This window comes from Opisthocomus hoazin, chromosome 2 (genome assembly GCF_030867145.1).
Source record: "Opisthocomus hoazin isolate bOpiHoa1 chromosome 2, bOpiHoa1.hap1, whole genome shotgun sequence".
Lineage (NCBI taxonomy): Eukaryota > Metazoa > Chordata > Aves > Opisthocomiformes > Opisthocomidae > Opisthocomus > Opisthocomus hoazin.
Window position 1 is genome coordinate 43,221,654 of NC_134415.1, and position 17,496 is coordinate 43,239,149.

At 46.9% G+C, this 17,496-nt stretch overlaps 2 protein-coding genes across 2 annotated transcripts in view; one reads left to right on the forward strand and one right to left on the reverse strand.

Moving 5' to 3' along the window:
• Positions 1-832: 832 nt before the first annotated feature.
• On the reverse strand, positions 833-9,722 carry LOC142364593 (uncharacterized). The gene is made up of 9 exons (XM_075444409.1): positions 9,641-9,722; positions 8,791-8,934; positions 7,463-7,627; positions 6,389-6,466; positions 6,188-6,301; positions 4,030-4,137; positions 1,630-1,821; positions 979-1,098; positions 833-861 (listed from the first exon to the last, which is right to left on the reverse strand). Exons 1-9 carry the CDS (start codon positions 9,720-9,722, stop codon positions 833-835), a joined length of 1,032 nt encoding a protein of 343 aa, XP_075300524.1.
• Positions 9,723-9,988: 266 nt separating this feature from the next.
• The window catches only part of LOC142364595 (uncharacterized), a 142,434-nt gene continuing 134,926 nt past the window's right edge, over positions 9,989-17,496 (forward strand). The window contains exons 1-3 of the mRNA XM_075444420.1: positions 9,989-10,138; positions 11,477-11,755; positions 12,818-12,926. Of these exons, the coding sequence (XP_075300535.1) occupies positions 9,989-10,138; positions 11,477-11,755; positions 12,818-12,926 (538 nt within the window). The remainder of the gene's footprint in view (positions 10,139-11,476; positions 11,756-12,817; positions 12,927-17,496) is intronic.

The window sequence follows — 17,496 nt, forward strand, 5'->3', positions numbered from 1 at the left end:
GAAAAGAGTTGAACAGCAAATGCTTCTTGAGAGGAAAATGAAATTCTCAGGCAAAACTACCTCCACTCCTATTGCTATCAACAGTTAGAGTAAAATGAGAAGTTGAAGGCAGACTATTCTGAGATTTAGTCAATATTTCAAAAAAATGTATCACACTAAAGACGCTGTAAAACTTGGGGATCAGTATATTCGTGCACATCGACACATCATTTACCACAAGACATTCAGCAATGAGTAGCTGATGCCAAAATATATTCTTACCTCCATTGTCAAAGGGTCTACGATCTCTTCTGGGAACGCTCTCTGTTGTTCTTCTCTATGAGTGGGGGAGCAGTTCAGTGCAATTTGCTTGAACTTCTCGCTTTATACTCTTCTTTCTCTTTTGTTAGATATTTGCATCCTGCCTAGTGTTAACTGATGTCTAACTCTCATGCTCTCTAACAAAACACCTTAATACACAGGCTCAGGAAGACTATGGCTCCAAAGTAAAGAACCCGCTACAAATTACCTGCTCGTTGTTTAGCTTCTCACTTGTAACAAATGATATTTATGAATCCCGTCTGACCAAATTATATGGTGTTTTCAAGACACACGTCATTGTGGTACCTAAAACCTCAGAGAACTCCACTGGAGAAATGAATTGGGGAAAAATCTCTATCCTTTTCTCTGAATGTATCTGCATTTTCAGACTGACCCATTCGCAGCTGTGAACGCAACTGCCTCACCCACTGCTCTCCTCTGAGTGCAGAATCAATTGGATGTGCACGGGGCATTTTTTTTTTTTTTAGTGTAATCCTAAAGCAAGCAGAATCTTTAACAATGGCTTTGATTGTTATAGTTCATGCTGCAGCGTGAGAGCCTCTAGAACACGAAGAGTAAAGAATAACTCAAAATGGTGGAGTTTAATGCATGCATCTTCAGTTATTTGATTTACCACATGATGTTAAGCAAGGACAAGCTGATGTTACAGCGTATTACCTCTATTTTGAAAGGATTTACGATTTATTCTGGGAATACTCTCTGCTGGTCCTCTCCTTCTGGAAATCTCTCCTTCTCTTTTTGTGTTCTTAAATTTTGGAGGAATCGCATTACCATCACCTGGAAGTGCAACAGAAAGAATGTTCTGTTTGTGTTGAAAATCGTTGCTATCCTGTTGGAAACCTGATCTCCCACTTCATACACAGATCTTCTTGGGTGGGACGTGGTTTTACATGTTAATTACTCTAAAAGTATCATTCCCCAAAAGGAGAGCAAAAAGAGTGTCTATATTGTCTCTAGCAGAAGAAATCTTGAAAGCAGTCTCAAAAATTGACTATAGACACACAGAGACCAGATACATCCTTCCTCTACACTGCGTGGGTGGTGTGTGGACCTCTCAGTCTAGGTCAGAATGTGGCTGAAATTCTGTACTTCTGCTTCTGTTTATGGCGTACTTCACAAAGGTTTACTTTTCTGTTTATGGATATTGCTGCAATCTATTTAGGAATATAATGCTGGATCAAATTTATTCTTGCCTATATTTGGGCATAAATAACTTAATACTCACCCACAGGGACAAAATCAAAAGCAACACAATACAGACAGGCATATCTGCGGCATTTTAAGAATCCTGCATATGCAGGAACCCACCTGTAGAGCCACTGAACTTTGGCTCTTGGTTGACAGGGACAGAGCGATAGACAACATACACGGATCTTCGAGGCTCTGAAGGATTAAAATAACTCTTTCTTCCAGTTTTTCTCAGAGAAAGAGTGTCATCACCATCACTTTGACCCCTTGGTTGGTAAGGTGGTTTTCCCCTGGGGTCTGAAGTGTGAATTCCTAAAAGTGAAAACACAGACAATAATGTTGTGCTGTTACTCAACGTTTGACGCACTGCAGGAGACTGGAGGCTGGAAGACAAGGTTAAAAAACTGTTCTTTGTGGATAGTCCAATCCAAATACGGATTGTTCATATTTGACCCTAAGTACAGAAGTTACCTCAGTGGTGCTAAATCATCTAACAGTTTAGTACAGAAAAATGAATAAGCCAACTTCTTTCCTGAAATAGCTTTGCCTGTTCCTGTATTAGGTGAGTTTCTTGGCTCCTCAGAAATCCATTTCTTTTCCTTGACTTCTTTACTGTGATGGCTCTTTGCCAGCTCAGTCGGGTTTCTTTCTGAGGGATTACAATAACACATAGTTATGTTTTTAAAAAGCACACAAAATTTTCTGATTCCAAAATGCTACAGCTTTTTCGCGAGCCTAGTCTCCCACTTCATGCACAGGTGTTCTTGGGTGGAACGTGGGTTTACATGTTAATTACTCTAAAAGTATCACTTCCCAAAAGGACAGCAAAAGTGGCTAAATATCTTCTAGCAGAGGAAATCTTGAAAGCAATCTCAAAAATTGACTATAGACACACAGAGACCAGATACATTCTTCCTCTACCATGTGTGGATGGTGTGTGGACCTCTGGGCCATCCAGGGTTGAGCCCGTGTAGACCAATGCACTCTGAAGTACACCTTCTGGCTGTGCTATGAATTTCTTCTTCTGTCTGTAGCATCTAGGGACATCCTGGACATGGGCAGCGCGTGAACGTAACAAAATGCTGGAAATGGTGAGTCTAAATTTGGGATGGCATTGGTTGCGTAGGGAAGCACACTTCACACTACAAACAGAACTTGACAAGGCGACTTGCAGTATAAAGCAGCCACAGCGCTCTTCTCCTGGCCCCTCTGCTCTGCAGGAAGACGTGGCTTTGCCTGCTCTGCCTTTTCTCCCGCTAAGGTAAATAAGCACTTTTGGTTCCTCTCAGTTCAGGCCAGAATGCGGCCGAAATGCGGTAGTTTAAAGCCAAAATCTGTCCTTTTTTTCTTTTTTACTCCAAAACCGCAAAGTAATTGTGACATGACAAATATATTCTAGAGTTCTCTTGTGAAAAAGATGAAGTCTATGCATCATGGTAATTAGGTGTAGGTATTTTAATTTGCTGTATGGGACTAGTTTTTAAGTGAACTTGATCAAGTGTCATGCTCTTTCCTTGACCCAATTCTTACTGGTTCTATTTAGGCTCATGTTTGGTGAGATACCCCCTACATTCAAATCTGTTTTACTTGATGGAAGTGGAAAGGGCACGGGCCGCCACAGGATCAAATGTGTGGGCGTCAAAGATTTTGGGTGCTCGGGAACTGATCCTGCTCACAGGGAATCTAACAGATGATGCAACCTGGGTAAAAGAAGCAGAACTGGACTATAACGTCCAACAACTGCTGCCGTGTTGCAGTGAAAGAAATCACACTGTTAATGGAAAATTTCACTTCAGGTTGGGTTTATGCCAAGTACATAACATCCACCACACTTGCAGAGGAACAACAATATCTCGTCTAAAAATTAGGAAATGTACAATAATCAAGTACCTTTCCCATTGGAATACTTTGATGCAGTTGGTTCTTTTTCCCGAAGTAGTCTCTCTAAGAAAATACCTTAATACACAGGCTCAGGAAGACTATGGCTCCAAAGTAAAGCACCAGCCACAAATTACCTGCTCCTTCTTTAGCTTCTCACTATTTATGAATCCTGTCTGATCAGATCAGATGGTGTTTTCAAGATACATGTCATCATGGTACCTAAAACCTCAGAGAACTCAACTGAAGAAATGTTTTGGAGAAACATCTCTACAAATAAGCACTTTTGGTTCCTCTCAGTTCCAGCCAGAATGTGGCAGAAATTCTGTACTGCTGCTTCCATTTATGGGGTACTTTAAAGCCAAAACAATCCGAAATCCATCACAATCAAAACTCCACTGCAAAAAAAAACCCTCTACTGCAAAACCACTTCTACTACTATCAATATCTAGAGTAAAATGAGAAGTTAGAAGCTGACCATTTGGAGATGTAATAACTCTTTCCAAAGAACAAATCAAATAATCCAATCCAAATATGGATATTTTCTATTTGACACTAAGAACACAACTCCATTAGGTAGAGCTAAACTGTGTAACACTTTAGTAGAGGAAGATGAATCAGCTGATTGTTTTCTCAAAATACCTTTGCCTGTTCCTGTAACAGGTGAATTTCTTGCCTCCTCAGAAATCCATTTCTTTTCCTCTACTTCTTTGCCGTGATGGTTCTTTACCAGCTCAGTAGGGTTTGTTTCTAAGGGATTAAAATAACACATAGTTACTTTCTTAAAAAGCACGCAAAATTTTCTGATCCAAAAACGCTATACGGTGTTTTCAAAGCCTGTTCTCCCACTGCATACACAGGTCTTCTTGGGTGGAATGTGGGTTTACATGTTCATTATTGCGTAAAGCATCATTCCCCAAAAGGAAAAAGAAGTGGCTATATTTGCTCTAGAAAATTTCATGGTTGCAAAATCTTGACTGCAATCTCAAAATGGACTATAAACACAAAGACCACCCTACTTTGAACTCGTACAATTGCTTTGACCAGTTCCACTCAGAATGTTTCTCATTATCAATGAGAAAGTCTTCAGGAATACTGTATTGAGGGCGGACAGTTTAAAACTACAAATGTTTGCTTTAATCCACATATACATTTGTAATAACTAAGAATCCAAAGTTGCATGCAAATTATCTGTGTCACAGGGCGAACAAATCCTTTTATTCCATATTTATTATGTGATTATTCCAAAGAATAAATTGCATAATCCAATCCAAATATGGATCGTTTCCGTTTGACACGAAGAACAGAAATTAACTAGGTAGTGCTAAATCACCTAACAGCTCAGTACAGAAAAATTAATAAGCCAGCCATTGATTACCTCCATTTGCAAAGGATCTACGATCTGTTCTGGGCATACTCTCTGTTGTTCCTCTCCTTCCGGAACTCTCTCCTTCTCTTTCTGTATTATTCACTTTTGCAGGAATTGTGTTACTGTCAGCTGCAAAGGCAACAGAAAGAATGTTTGAGCTGCCCTTGTGCAAGCGCAGTGAATGGCACTGCCATTCTCTTCCTCCCACCTCTACGAGCCAGGGGAGTAGTTTAGGCCAATTTGCTGGAACTTCTCGCTTTATATTCTTCTTTCTCTTTTCTTAGTTATTTGGATCCTGTCTAGTGTTAACCGATGTCTAACCCTCATGCTCTCCAAGAAAATACCATAATACACAGGCTCAGGAAGACTATGGCTCCAAAGTAAAGAAAATTTCTCCATTCCCATGTTTTCTTAACATATCATCCACCTCAAATGTGTTTTATATAAAACGGTATTATCAAAAGTTTATCCCAGACATTTACACAACCTGAATAATAATACTCTTTTTTATTACAAGTAGCAGGTCATATTTCTGCCCAACAGTTCTTCCTGACTGATTTTTAGATGACTCTGTCATGTTCTTGCAGGAAGAGCATAACTCTCTCTCCTAAAATGGAATTATGCTATTACTTAGTCAGTAAAAACACTAATACGGAAATTTTTAAGTCGTGCCACTTGGTCAAGAACAAAGGGGAAACATAATAAGGGAGGTAAGTATTTATTCATCAGTATTTCTTTGACCTTAATCATGTTGGATAAAGCCCAACATTCAAAACAAAATGGAACACCTTTGTTAATGTCTTTTACTGGACACTTCAAGGGCGTATGTACTTAATCTAAGTTTAGTTATAGAAAAGCTTGATGTATCACTACATGTCGTCATCTAGACACACAAGACAGCCAGCAGAGAGCGCGGAGCACCTCTGGGAAAGGGATTCATCTCCCATTTCTTTGGCGCTATCTTATGATGCAATAAGTAGCCCCACAAGAGTGCCTGTCTCTCTCCATTTCCAGCAGAAGCTCTGGATGAGAAATTTAAATGAGATTTCTAACCTTAGGATAGTTAAAATTAGACTACAAATATCTTGATCTCGAAGAAAAATTATAAAAATTATATAAACTACTTGTTGTATCTCAGGAGAGTATGCATAGGGTTAATAGCCCGTTTCTTCCTTCCATTTACAATCGACACAGGTAGTCGCCACCTGTGGGACACCATATATATATATATATATATATATATATATATATACACACACATATATATGGGGAAAAATAAATGAAGAATTTTTATGCCCTTTGTAATATGTTATCCTTTATTGTACCGGAATTAAAAAAGTGGGAAGGAGGGGCAAACTGTGTATTTCTTTCTCCCTGAAATGGTAATTTTAAAAGTGGTAAACATTGTCCAGGAAGATGAAAAGTACTTGCCTTTCTGCAAGTCTCGTCTGGTAGCTTCCAAGGGTGCTAGCCGATTTCCCCAAGGTGAAGACACAGCTTTTGGTGATTGCTGGTTGTGGGGGTGCTGAATCCTGTAATACTCTCCTAAACATACCCCAAGAGGGAAAAACCCCCCCAACGTTTACTATATTGGCAACACTGCTCTTTAGGAAAGAGTGACTAACATCATACCAGATTTATAGCATATTTCCTTTACGGCTCTTTCCTCTTCAATATCTGCAGCAGGCCTAGGCACCCAATTAGAAACATCTGTAGGAAACAGACTTAAAAGATTAATAGACAGCTACAGAAAGACCTTCAACAATTCTCAATAATCAAACCTTTTGGTCACAATTCATGTTTTTCCTGACTGCACTTCCTGTTTCAGTGACTCTGGCTTACTCCGACTAAAGCTGAGGTAGGGAGCACTAACAGGCAGCCCTGCCAGCCAGCCTGCAGGGCAGGGGGAAAGTGAAAAGCAGCTTGGGGCTGCCTGAGAACTTGCACCATCATGGGCGGAGTGCACGCATGGGAGTAGGTTGTTCTCTCACTTTCACTCTCCGGGAACGTGCAATTCATTCCTTCTCTATGGACTGGTCATCCCAAAGTAAGACACAGGAAATGGATTAACTACATTTTAAAAAAACAAAAACAATGAAACTACATAAATAGATAAACGCATACATTCAGTTAAGCTAGTAAGAGTTTTGTATGGATTCCCTTTGCTAGATTTAAGAAGAACTTTCTGTAATAAAATGAGACTGCCTACAGAGTTAAGGAAATGACTAGAACAAATTATTTAAGTTAAAGTCACACAACTACTTTTTGTACACTGACCTGAGAATTCTCCTTCAGCGAGGAGTGTGTTCAGGCCCTGTTCAGAAATTTGTTTCCCAGAAAAGAAGTGCCTCCTAAACTCGTAATTTTGTCCCCAAATGTTGAGAAATTTCAAAGAGTCTTTGACAACCATCTGAACTGTGGCTCACATTTTAAACTCTATGTAACAAACAAAAGGTATGTGCATTATACCGCTGCTGAAATACACAGCTAGGCGTTTCACAGGAGTTAGAAGATGTTGCCTCACTCACATCTGGTGGCTACCAGTTCCAGTGTTTTGCAGAACAGCTGGGAACTGTTTCAAAACCTTGTCAACAACTCTTTTCTAAAAATGGAAGCGTGCTTATAAGAAATCAGTGGTGAAGCACATTGCAAGAGTCAAAGAAACCCATCCTACTTCCTTGTAAAAGAAAGAAAAAAAGTGCTTACCGTTCTCTTCCTCCTCATCATCCTCTTCATCGTCCTCGTCGTCGTTGAGGTTTATAATCAGTGGAGGGTGAACTGGTAGGACAATATTCTCTTGATGTCTGAGTGATTCTAGATGGGGGGCTGGAGGCCGAGTCCCCCCTTGGACAACCTGTTGCACTGGGGCACCTGCAGAAAAGACATTAGATTCATTTTGTTGGGAGGGAACTCGAATATCAAGTCCAGGTTCAGAGCAGCAGGTATAGTTATCCTGCTGAGGGAGTCATTAAGTAGACCGATTGTGCCTTTTAGGACAAATCTTCTGCCGAGGTTGGCAAAAGAGCACCTTGCAAGTACAGAAAGCGTGAAAACACAGATAGATACTGACAACACAGGGAAAGGTGTGATTAGGAATTCCTGGGCTGAAGTGAGTAAATGAGTTGAGGACCCCGCCTGTGAAAATACTGTCAACATGCTGAAGAGTAGGCAGGCAGGTATCCCTCCCCATGGCATCACTTTTGAAGAATTTAGCAGTGCTAAGCACAGGATTACCCATTCTGAGCTTGTGGACATCTTTTTACCATCAATTTTCGGAATCACAACTCTCTCTACAAAGTACAAAATGTAGATTTTGAGAAAGAAGACGAAGTTCATGAAAATAATTGACACTTAAGGAGAAGAAAATCAGAAAAGATATTCTTTTCCATCAAAATTTCTATCTACACGTAATGTTTGCAGCAAAACTATTCCAGACCTGGGATAGCATTTTCGGAGAGCCAGGAAATGCAAGTGACTGAAAATAAAAATGATGAAGAATTCTGAGTCTATTTGTATGGTTCGAGGTGACCAATTTGCAACTACAATCAGGATTCCGATTATATAATATAATCATTATTCAACTAATAATATTGAAGTTTGATATGTTTTCCAGTGTTAAAGAAGTAAGATGAAGCATGGGCATTTTCTTGTAGTCCACTTGTAGTTATTCTTGTGCATCTCTTGCTTGCCTACGAGCACCACGTGTCTCATACTAAACCCGTTTTAGTAACACTCCTGCAGACCAGAGTGGTTGTCTCTCACGCAAGAGACAGTAAGATGCAACACTTTCACTTGACAGATGAGTAACATGACAGCTAAAAAAATACCTATGGCAACCCTCTTCAAATGCCAATACAATTCCTTTCTTTGCCTTGGACTTGCTGGGATAGCAGATCACCCCTGACTGGTTTGCCACGGCACCCTTCTTGGCCTTAATATATATTACATAAGCACTGGGACTAAGCACCGGAGGGACATTTTTGTGTATTTACTTACTCTAATGAACAAATTGCTCAGAAAATAGTTTTACTCACTGTTACTAGGTGGCAAAAACTGTCCATTAATGTTGCGAGGCTTGCTGTGATGGAAGGCACAGCTGATCCTCACGCAGCCTGAGCGTTGTGTTTCCCACCAACAGGGGATGTTGCTGTACTTTTGCTGCAGGAGAAGACAGGTTTCTGATATTGTAAATTAAGAATGAAAATGGACTAAATGGATTAGCACACGCTGTACTGCTGTGCACATGTGACTAAGATTTTGTGGGACCACGTTCTGATATTTTAGAACATTTAAAGACATCTTTACAGTTGTCTCAAGCTCCAGATACCTCAAAAGATATCTTGAGTTAGGTCAGGGGAGCTTGTGAGATGTCATATTGCAGGCACGCTGGGGTCTGGAGCCAAAGCCCGTCTCCCAGGCACTAACGCCTAAATCACCAGTGCTGGAACGGGTGCAATAATGAGAAGCCCTCCAGCCACCCTGGATTTTCACCAGATGGAATTTAAGTATTTCTGGGAAGGACAAACCCATTTGGAAGGGCTTTGTTTGAAATAACTGATTTCACAGAAATTCAGGTAGTCCCTACAAGCAGAAATTATAAACATGGTCTATTTATTGCAAATCAATATAATGTTGATTCAATCAGAAAGTGATGAGTGATCTTTATGTGTGATTTTAACTCCTGTGTTCCTTGATTATCTGAGCCCAGTTCACAGGAGAAATTGTCCACAGTGTACACGACCCATAGCTCTTCTCATCACTTCTGAAAGTCACGTATTTGGTCTACAGATGTGGCCATGACTCAGACAGAGTGACGTATCAGTCTGTGACTTTACACAGTAAAGCTCCCTTTCTACACGGATACATCAAGAAAAGTGAGGATACCGACCACTCTGAAGTCTACAGCACTTACCTGTGCATAGGGAGAACGCAGATGGAAATAGCGCTCCTTCCCAACTGCAGCCATTTTCACCCTTTTGGATTCCCCATCACTCTCTCAATACCTGCAGAACAGATGGGAAAATATTAAAGCCATCAACATTCAGGCAAATTGTAATCTCATCCTCAAAGCGGTCATTTTCTTGCAAAAACTGGACCTTCAGAATCCTAGCTCTGCTACTTTTGTGAAACAAAACCCCAACTGGCAGCCAAACACCCTTAAACAGAGGAGCTCCTACCTTCTCTAGCTTTGTTGCATCAACAATTGGCAGTTGCTAGCCAGTATAGAATGTTATGGTTCCAAAGTTCTCAACCGCTCCTGCAGCTGGTGGCACCGCCATCTTGGTGCTACGTGACCTGTCCAGCTTGAACATCTTCCTGTCTCTCCATTGCTTCAAAGTCAAGTACGGAAAATCAGACCATTTGGAAGAGATTCTCATGCCGGTGTTTCTTTAAAAACTGCTGGGCAACAGCAGCGGGGAGAGGGGAGTGAGAATGTGTGAGAGTGTTCTCCGAAAAGCGGCTTCTTTTACCTGCTGTGCAATGAGCCAACCCTCACGCACTCAGCAGAGATCTGGTTTTATTCGGGCCTGGGTGCTCGGTGGACTTTCCACAGATCGAGCGCACGCAAGGCCGGCCTCTTTGTTGCGTTTCCTGTGTTCCTTCATGGAGGAGAATTTGTCTTTGATTCATCGGAGAGTGGAGACAGCCAAGATCTGCTGTCTCTACGCTTGGGTTACACCTTCACATCATTCTGGCCACGCGCTACTTGGCCAAAGGGACGGTGCTAAACACCAACCACACCCCTTTCTGCTTTCCAGGGGAAGAACTTGTTCTGTCAGAGGAGAAACTGCCCTGCAGACAGGTGCGGAGCAGAGGTTCCCCTGCGGCCCGTGAGCAGCCCATGGCGAGGCAGGCTGTGCCCCTGCAGCCCAGGGAGGCCCGCGGCGGAGCAGATCCCCACCCGCAGCCTGGGGGGGCCCCCACGCCGGAGCAGCTTTGCTGTCAGGGCTGGTGACCCCCACGCCGGGGCAGGGGAGGAGCGTGAGGAGGAAGGAGCGGCAGAGACAGCCTGGGGCGAGCTGAGCGCAGGCGCCGCTCCGTGTCCAGGGAGGAGGCAGAGGGAAACCGGGAGTGAGCCTGAGCATTCAAGCTGACATTGCTTTGACACTGAGGTTTCCTTTCTCATCTCCACAGTCGGATTTCACCGGCCACAAACCGGTTTCCCCAGGCCCGGTCCGTGCTGCCCGTGAGGCTGAGGGGTGCGTGCTCTCTCCCCCCCCCCCCCCCATCTCGGCCCAGGGCCCTGTCGCTGCCCGTTCTCTCCCCCGCCCAGCCGAGGAGGGCAGCGCTGGAGCGGCTCGGGCGGGCACCGGGCCTGCAGCCGGGCTCAGCGCAGCCCCTTTTCCGCGGTCGGACCCCGAGGCGGGGAGCCCGGGCGGCTGTCCTGACGGAGCCAGGGCCGGGCCGGGCCGGGGAGCGGCGGAGCCGCCGCCTCGCCGCGCGCTGCCGGAGAGAGTCGGCCGCGTCCCCGCCGCTGCCCCCCGGCGCTCGCGGCCGTCGCGCACTGCGGGCGGGCGGGCGGCGCTGGGCTCCGTTTCCCGCCGCGCAGGGCGCGCGCGGGGCGGCGCAGGCGCAGTGCCGGCGGGGCGGGGGAGCGGGCGGCAGGGCCGTGAGGCAACGGGAGGCCCCGGGGCCGTTCGTGACCGAGGGGAAGGAGGAGACGTCGGCGCGGCGGGAGCGGCAGGTGGCCGGGCCGGGGGGGTCCGGGCGGGGCCGCAGTCCCGGGGCCGGGGGCTGGGGCCGGGGGTTCGCCGGGCCTGGGGTGTCGGCGCCGCCCGTCCGGGCCGGGCGGGGCGGGGCCCGGCAGCAGCACGGAGCGCGTCGGCCCCAGGGGTTTTCTTTCTCCCTTTTGCCCTTCCGAGCCTGTTCCTCTGGCCGTCGGGGGAGCGGGCGAGCGGCCGCGTGGGGCTGAGTTGCTGCTGGAGTTCAGCGGCGACGCTCCCTGAGGTGTTGGTCCCCCGTGCAGAGAACGCCGTCAGGGAATTGGGTCTGGAGCTGGTATGTGCTGGTGTTTTGTTTTTCAGAGGGCAGGGCGGGATAATAGAGGGGGCTGTGACTGCCGGGGCAGAAGGGGGTGGGAGGACCGACGGGTGTGTTTTCTCACTACCCTGAAAATTTTCTTTTCCATGTGACCATAAAATCTTTGCGCGTGCTGTACGTTGTGGCTATGCCATACAGATCTGATTGCTAATGTATAAAAAGCCATGTAGTGTAAGGAAAGCATGGAGAAGGTTCTCACTTTATGAATTGCGAACTCTTTTTTTGAGACTTTTGCAAGACAAGGACTGGCTTTGTGTTTTTTAGCAGAAAGAGGGAGTGACCAGCCCAGGAGTCAAAAGTGTGTAGGGAGGGAGGAGGGAGGGAGGGGAGGGGTGATGGTTATACAGGAAAAGATTTGCATTCACACACAATTGATTGCATGTTTGCAGTGAAGAAACTGTTCCAGAAGTCCTAGCTATAGAAGTGCTCCTAGAAATGTGGACGAGTTGTTGCTGGCTCTTTGTTTCAGACCTCCGGATCACTGATTTCATGGCTCTTTTTAAGCAGACAAGTGTTTAGCTGACAGCGCTGGTACTGGGTGTTTAACACCAGGATGCTTTTGCCACCTTGCACTCCACTGGTGCGTGTATTGCACTGACACGGTGCTGTTGACTTCCAGCTCGAAAGGGCAAGCTCGGAGCAGCTAGTCGTGATGATGAATTTCTCCTGGCCTGGTGATACAGGAAGGCACACCTCAAAATTTTGCAGCACGGGATTGGAACCCTTGCAGTTTCTGTGCCGTGTGTCAAGTGGAAGGCAACGTCATCTCTAAATGCTAATGAAGAATGGAAAAGAGGGAGAGAGTTTGGAAATAGGTCGCTTTGGTACTTTTGTCTGCGAGCTTTTCCCAGAGTGTCACCTCTTGTGGAAACAAAGGTGTGTTTTGACAGGATTAGAAATAGGCCCTAGAATGTGTCATAGTGGAGTGACAGAGGGCAGCTGTGAGGGGCAAGAATCCGTAGGAGGATGTGGCAGTAACAGAGCCATGGTGAGGGTTTAAAATACGTGTCTTCTTTTCAGCTCTTTCCCGTTTTGGCAACTGGAACTGTAACTGGGAAGGCGTTAGAGACAGAGACATACAGTGTAACTCCTGCTGAAAAGGGGGATGGGACCTGCTGCTGCCATAAAGGTAATAAGGAGGATCCCCATGCAGGTTTCTGATGCTGCCTAGAAGCCTTGTTTCCCTTAGTTCCGCTGTTGTTGTATGATTTATTGGATTACAGCTGTTGTGAATGCAACTCTGGTTAAACTTCTTGACCACAAAGTCATAGTTACTGTAAACATAGGAGGTGTTGATGAAGTTGTTGCAGATTTTACTCTCTAAAATAGATGAAGTATGGTTGAAGTGAACATGTCAATGAAGGTAGTGTTCCCGTTTTAAAGTGTCTTCTTGATAAGACTTTGTTGCACACTAGAATTTATGGCTGTCTGATTTCCTTGGGGAGGATAAAAAGAATTGGTGAGGCTGGGAGGAAATGAGAAGGCTGTGGCTGGTTGCGTCACTGGGGTTCTTGCCTTTGCATGAAATTGTAAGGAAACTTTGTAGTACACTAGGCAAGATTCTACAACTGGATTTTTAGATGCATATAATGAATTTATGAATTTAAAGAGTGTGTTTGGACATCAAATTTCTCTCGTGACAAATGAGAATTCCTAGGTTGCCTTTTTGATGGAGTTGATTTCAGTACTCCGCAGGGTGTGGTTATCTCAGTCAGCTGCTAGTTTTCTCCCCCTGGAAGCTCTAGGGCAAGCCCTATCAATGGGCCAGGCTGAATGGACAATGAAGTTTTTTCCTGTCTGCCCATTTTTGGGTTAGAACCCCATATGCCGTTCCCTCTTCTGTATTTACGAATAGATAAAAAGGTTTCTTGGTATCAGGTAAACTTAGCACCGGGGTGTAACCAAGGTGATGGAATTAGTTAATCATAAAGCACGAACAATGCTGCTATGTCCCTTGTACAGCCCTGCCCATCTGGACATTAGGTCTGGGAACAGAGGATTTAGTCCCTAGGTAATCATTAATGTTAAACAATAATGGTGAAGGGGGATTTTTAATAGAAATAGCGTTACCAAATGGTTGCAGGTGTATTTGTGGTACCTATCTATTGTGTGAATTAATTGAAGCAAAAAGTCATACATCTCCCTCCAAAGAAGTTAGTTTTAATTAAAACCATCAGGTGCCTAGAACTGGTCAAGACGACCCGTGCCGCAGGGACAAGAGCCAGAAGAGGACTGAGTTTGCGCAGAAACTGTGATGAAGAGGATAAGCCTTCATCTTAGGACCCCCAACGACCACCACTAGGAGGCACTGCGCAAGCGCGGGTGGGAGGAGTGTATGAAAATGGACTGATTTGACTATGAAAGGAAGGGCTTATGTAATCAGATGAATATGTATATTTTGATCTATATAGGCTGCACAGAAGGGGTATGGGGTATGCACGTTCGGCGGAATTATCCCCCGTGCATCTGACGTCGCAATAAAGAATGCCTGCCTTTTAACACTACATTGGTGTTACGAGGTTTTATTCCCGGATTTTCGGTGACAATGGCAGGCTGGGATGGGGGCAGATCCATGGCCGCATCCCCCCAGGGCTGGTGGGGCTGCAGCCCCATGAATTGGTCGAGGCCCAGGATGGCGTTAGTGATCTCGGGGATGCTGTAGTCGGGGGTGAGCAGCTCCTGGGGCAGCGTGAGCGAGGTGAAGGGGAAGGGGGTACGGCAGCGCCGGTGTCAGCGGGGTCCGCGGGCATGGGGCCGCTTTTGGGACCGTCCTGGCTGAGCCCCTGGGTGTCGAGGGAGCATTCGGAGATCCTGAGGGCCTTTTCCAGAGACACTGCGAGATCACTGGCCGTGTCGCCAACGGAGTAGGGGGCAGGAGAGGGGCTGTGGGGGATGTTGCTGCCTGGGCAGATATGGCTTTCTGGGGTTACCCTCCCAAGGGTGGCCACGCCAGAGATGTGCATCTGCATAGGCTGCCCCTGGTGCTGCTGGTAGCTGGGACTGGATGTCAGCAGCGCCAGGGGAGCTGGGGCCAGCGGTGTCCTCTGATTTGTGGAGGGCGTGAGGTGTGGTGGTTGGCCCTGCGGGGTCCCAGGGGCTGCCCAGGCCGAGGGGATCCCGTAGCCCCTGGGGCCCCACAGGGCAACAGGCGGTAGAGAAGCGATGCCGTGGGCAAGCGTGGGGGTGGGCGGTGGAGGCAGGTGGGTGCTGGCCCACTCCATGTGGAAGAGGCGGGGGTAGAAGCAGCAGCCACACGGAGCCATCTGCAGCCCTATGTGGGTGAGAGCAAGTGGCGGTGGGCCTGGGGGACCCTCCATGGGCACCTGCCGAGCTGTCCTCCATCACCGACGTCCCCCGGCTCTGCGCCAGGCACGTGGAGAGGTGGTGGCCAGGTCGGTCCCCGCGGGGCAAGCTGCTGTGCTGGTGGGACGGGGTTGGGAATCAGGGAGGAGAGTCACTTCTGGGAGGTGAAATGGGAGAGATGGCCCCAAGTGCTTGTGAAATTGTCTGGAAATGGGATTTCCTGGGTGCGCATCAGGCAGGCGAGGGCAGGGCCACTCACCCGGTCTTGCTGAAGCCCCGTGCAAAAAGTGCGGTGGGGACGGGGGTGGTGGGGGGGGTGGGAGTGCCCAGGGTCTGGGTGTGCTGAAGGTGCCCGGGGTCTGGAGATGGTGGGGGTGGCGAAGGTATTGGGGTGCCAGAGCAGACAGGGCTGCCATACCTGGTGGTGGTGGCTGGGGGCCGGGGGAGCTCCCCAGAGCGCGGGTGCACAGGCTGCAGGGAAGGGCTGCTGCTGCTGCGCGGGCAGTTGGTAAGAGGTTGGCTGAGGCTGCATGAGAGTTGGGAGTGATGGCTGGCGGTCACCTCCGCTCTTGCCCCCGAGAGCGTGCGCGGACTGCAGGGGTCGGGGTGTGTGCCTACCTGGGGGCAGAAGGTTTCGGGGAGCAAAAAAGTGTGCAGGATCCAGGGCACAGGAGGGGCGCGGGGGCCGCAGGGTGGGAGCCGCAGTGGTGGCTGCGCCATGTTCTGTGGTGGCTGTTGGGTGCTAAGGACTCTGTGGCATGTCCAGGGAGGAATGTGGGGGCTCCCCGTGTTCCGTCCCACTCCAGCAGGCTCCCCAGGTCGTGTTGGGGAGGGAGAGGGTTAAGGGGGGCTGGAGTGCCCCCGGCCCCTACAGGCAGCTCTCGGGGGCTGTGGGTGCAAGTGCAAGGCCACCACTCCACCGTGTCCCTAAGCACCACATCTCCAGTGTCTTTCAGTCCCTCCAGCGCTCTCCCTCTGGCTCCACTAATGGCATTGCCATCGAGTTGAGTATCTAGCCCCAGTCCAGACTGGAAGTCTCAACTTCCTTGAGAATGGCTCTGACTGCCCCCTCCAAAAAGCCAGGTCCCCTCTGTTAGCCAGTGGAGATGGGTACGTTTTGGAATTGCAGGTGGAACTTGGCTGTCTTCTTGCCTTAATAATCCTTTTTCTCCTTTTAATTTCTTTTTCTTTCCTTTGCTCTGCTCTGCTTTGCTTTGCTTCGCTTCCCTTTTGCTTTTGCTTTTGCTTTTGCTTTGCTTTGCTTTGCTTCGCTTCCATTCGCTTTTGCTTTTGCTTTTGCTTTTGCTTTTGCTTTTGCTTTTGCTTTTTCGCTGCGCTGCCCTACTTTGCTTTGCTTTGCTTTCCTCATTCTTCAGTTCTGTTCTCTTTCCTTCTGCCTTTCCTTCCGCGGAGTGTGGGCCGGGGTAATAGAAGGCGTTCTGAGTGCTGGGGAGGTGGGGGGTGGGGTGGGAAAACCAGTGGGTGTGTATTCTCACTGCCCTGAAAATTTCCTTTTCTGTGTGATCTTCATAAAACCTTCACACATGCTGCATGTTATGGTTGTGCTGTGCAGAGGTGATTGCTAAATATAAAAATGCCATGTAATGTCAGGAAAGCGTGTAGGAGGTTCTCATCTTACGAGTTATGAACTCTTTTTTTTGAAACTTTTGCAACACAACGACTGGCTTTGTATTTTCTAGCAGAAAGAGACAGTGACCAGCTCACAAGTCCAAACTGGCTAGGGAGAGAGGAGGGAGGGGTGATGATCGTACAGGATAGTCTTTGAATCCAAACACAATTGACTGCATGTTTGTAGTGAAGCTGTTACAGAAGCCCTAGCTATAGAAATCCTCCTAGAAACGTGGACGGTGGTTGCTGGCTGTTTGTTTCAGACCCCCAGATCACTGATTTCATGGCTCTTTGCAGCAGAGAAATGTCTAGCTGACAGAGCTGCTACTGGGTGTTTAACACCAGGATGCTCTTGGCCACCTTGAGTTCTGCTAGTCTGTGTATTGCACTGACACGGTGCTGTTGACTTCCAGCTCCAAACTGTGAGCTCAGAGCAGCTAGTCGTGATGAATTTCTACTGCCATTGTAATACAGGAAGGCACACCTCAACCTGTTGCAGCATGGGACTGGAACCCTTGCAGTTTCCATGCGGTATGTAAAGCGGAAGGCAAAGTCATCTCTCTAATACTAATCAAGAATGGAAAAGAGGGAGGGCATTTGGAAATCGATTGCATTTGTGCTTTAGTCTGCGAGCGTTTCCAAGACTGTCATGTCTTGTAGAAACAAGGGTGTGTTTTGATCGGATTAGAAATCAGCTCTAGAATGTGTCCTGGTGGAGTTACAGAGGGCAGCTGTGAGGAGCATGATGCCGTGAAAAGCCAGAATTG

What these genes read in the sequence shown, in the direction of transcription:
- LOC142364593 (XM_075444409.1), bottom strand. Translation starts at nt 9,722, where the DNA reads ATGGCTGCAGTTGGGAAGGAGCGCTATTTCCATCTGCGTTCTCCCTAT. An exon ending in TGTAGACTTCAGAGTGGTCG is followed by an intron (nt 8,935 to 9,640) that starts GTATCCTCACTT and finishes TTACAATATCAG; the next exon opens with AAACCTGTCTTCTCCTGCAG. An exon ending in GGAAATATGCTATAAATCTG is followed by an intron (nt 6,302 to 6,388) that starts GTATGATGTTAG and finishes GGGTATGTTTAG; the next exon opens with GAGAGTATTACAGGATTCAG.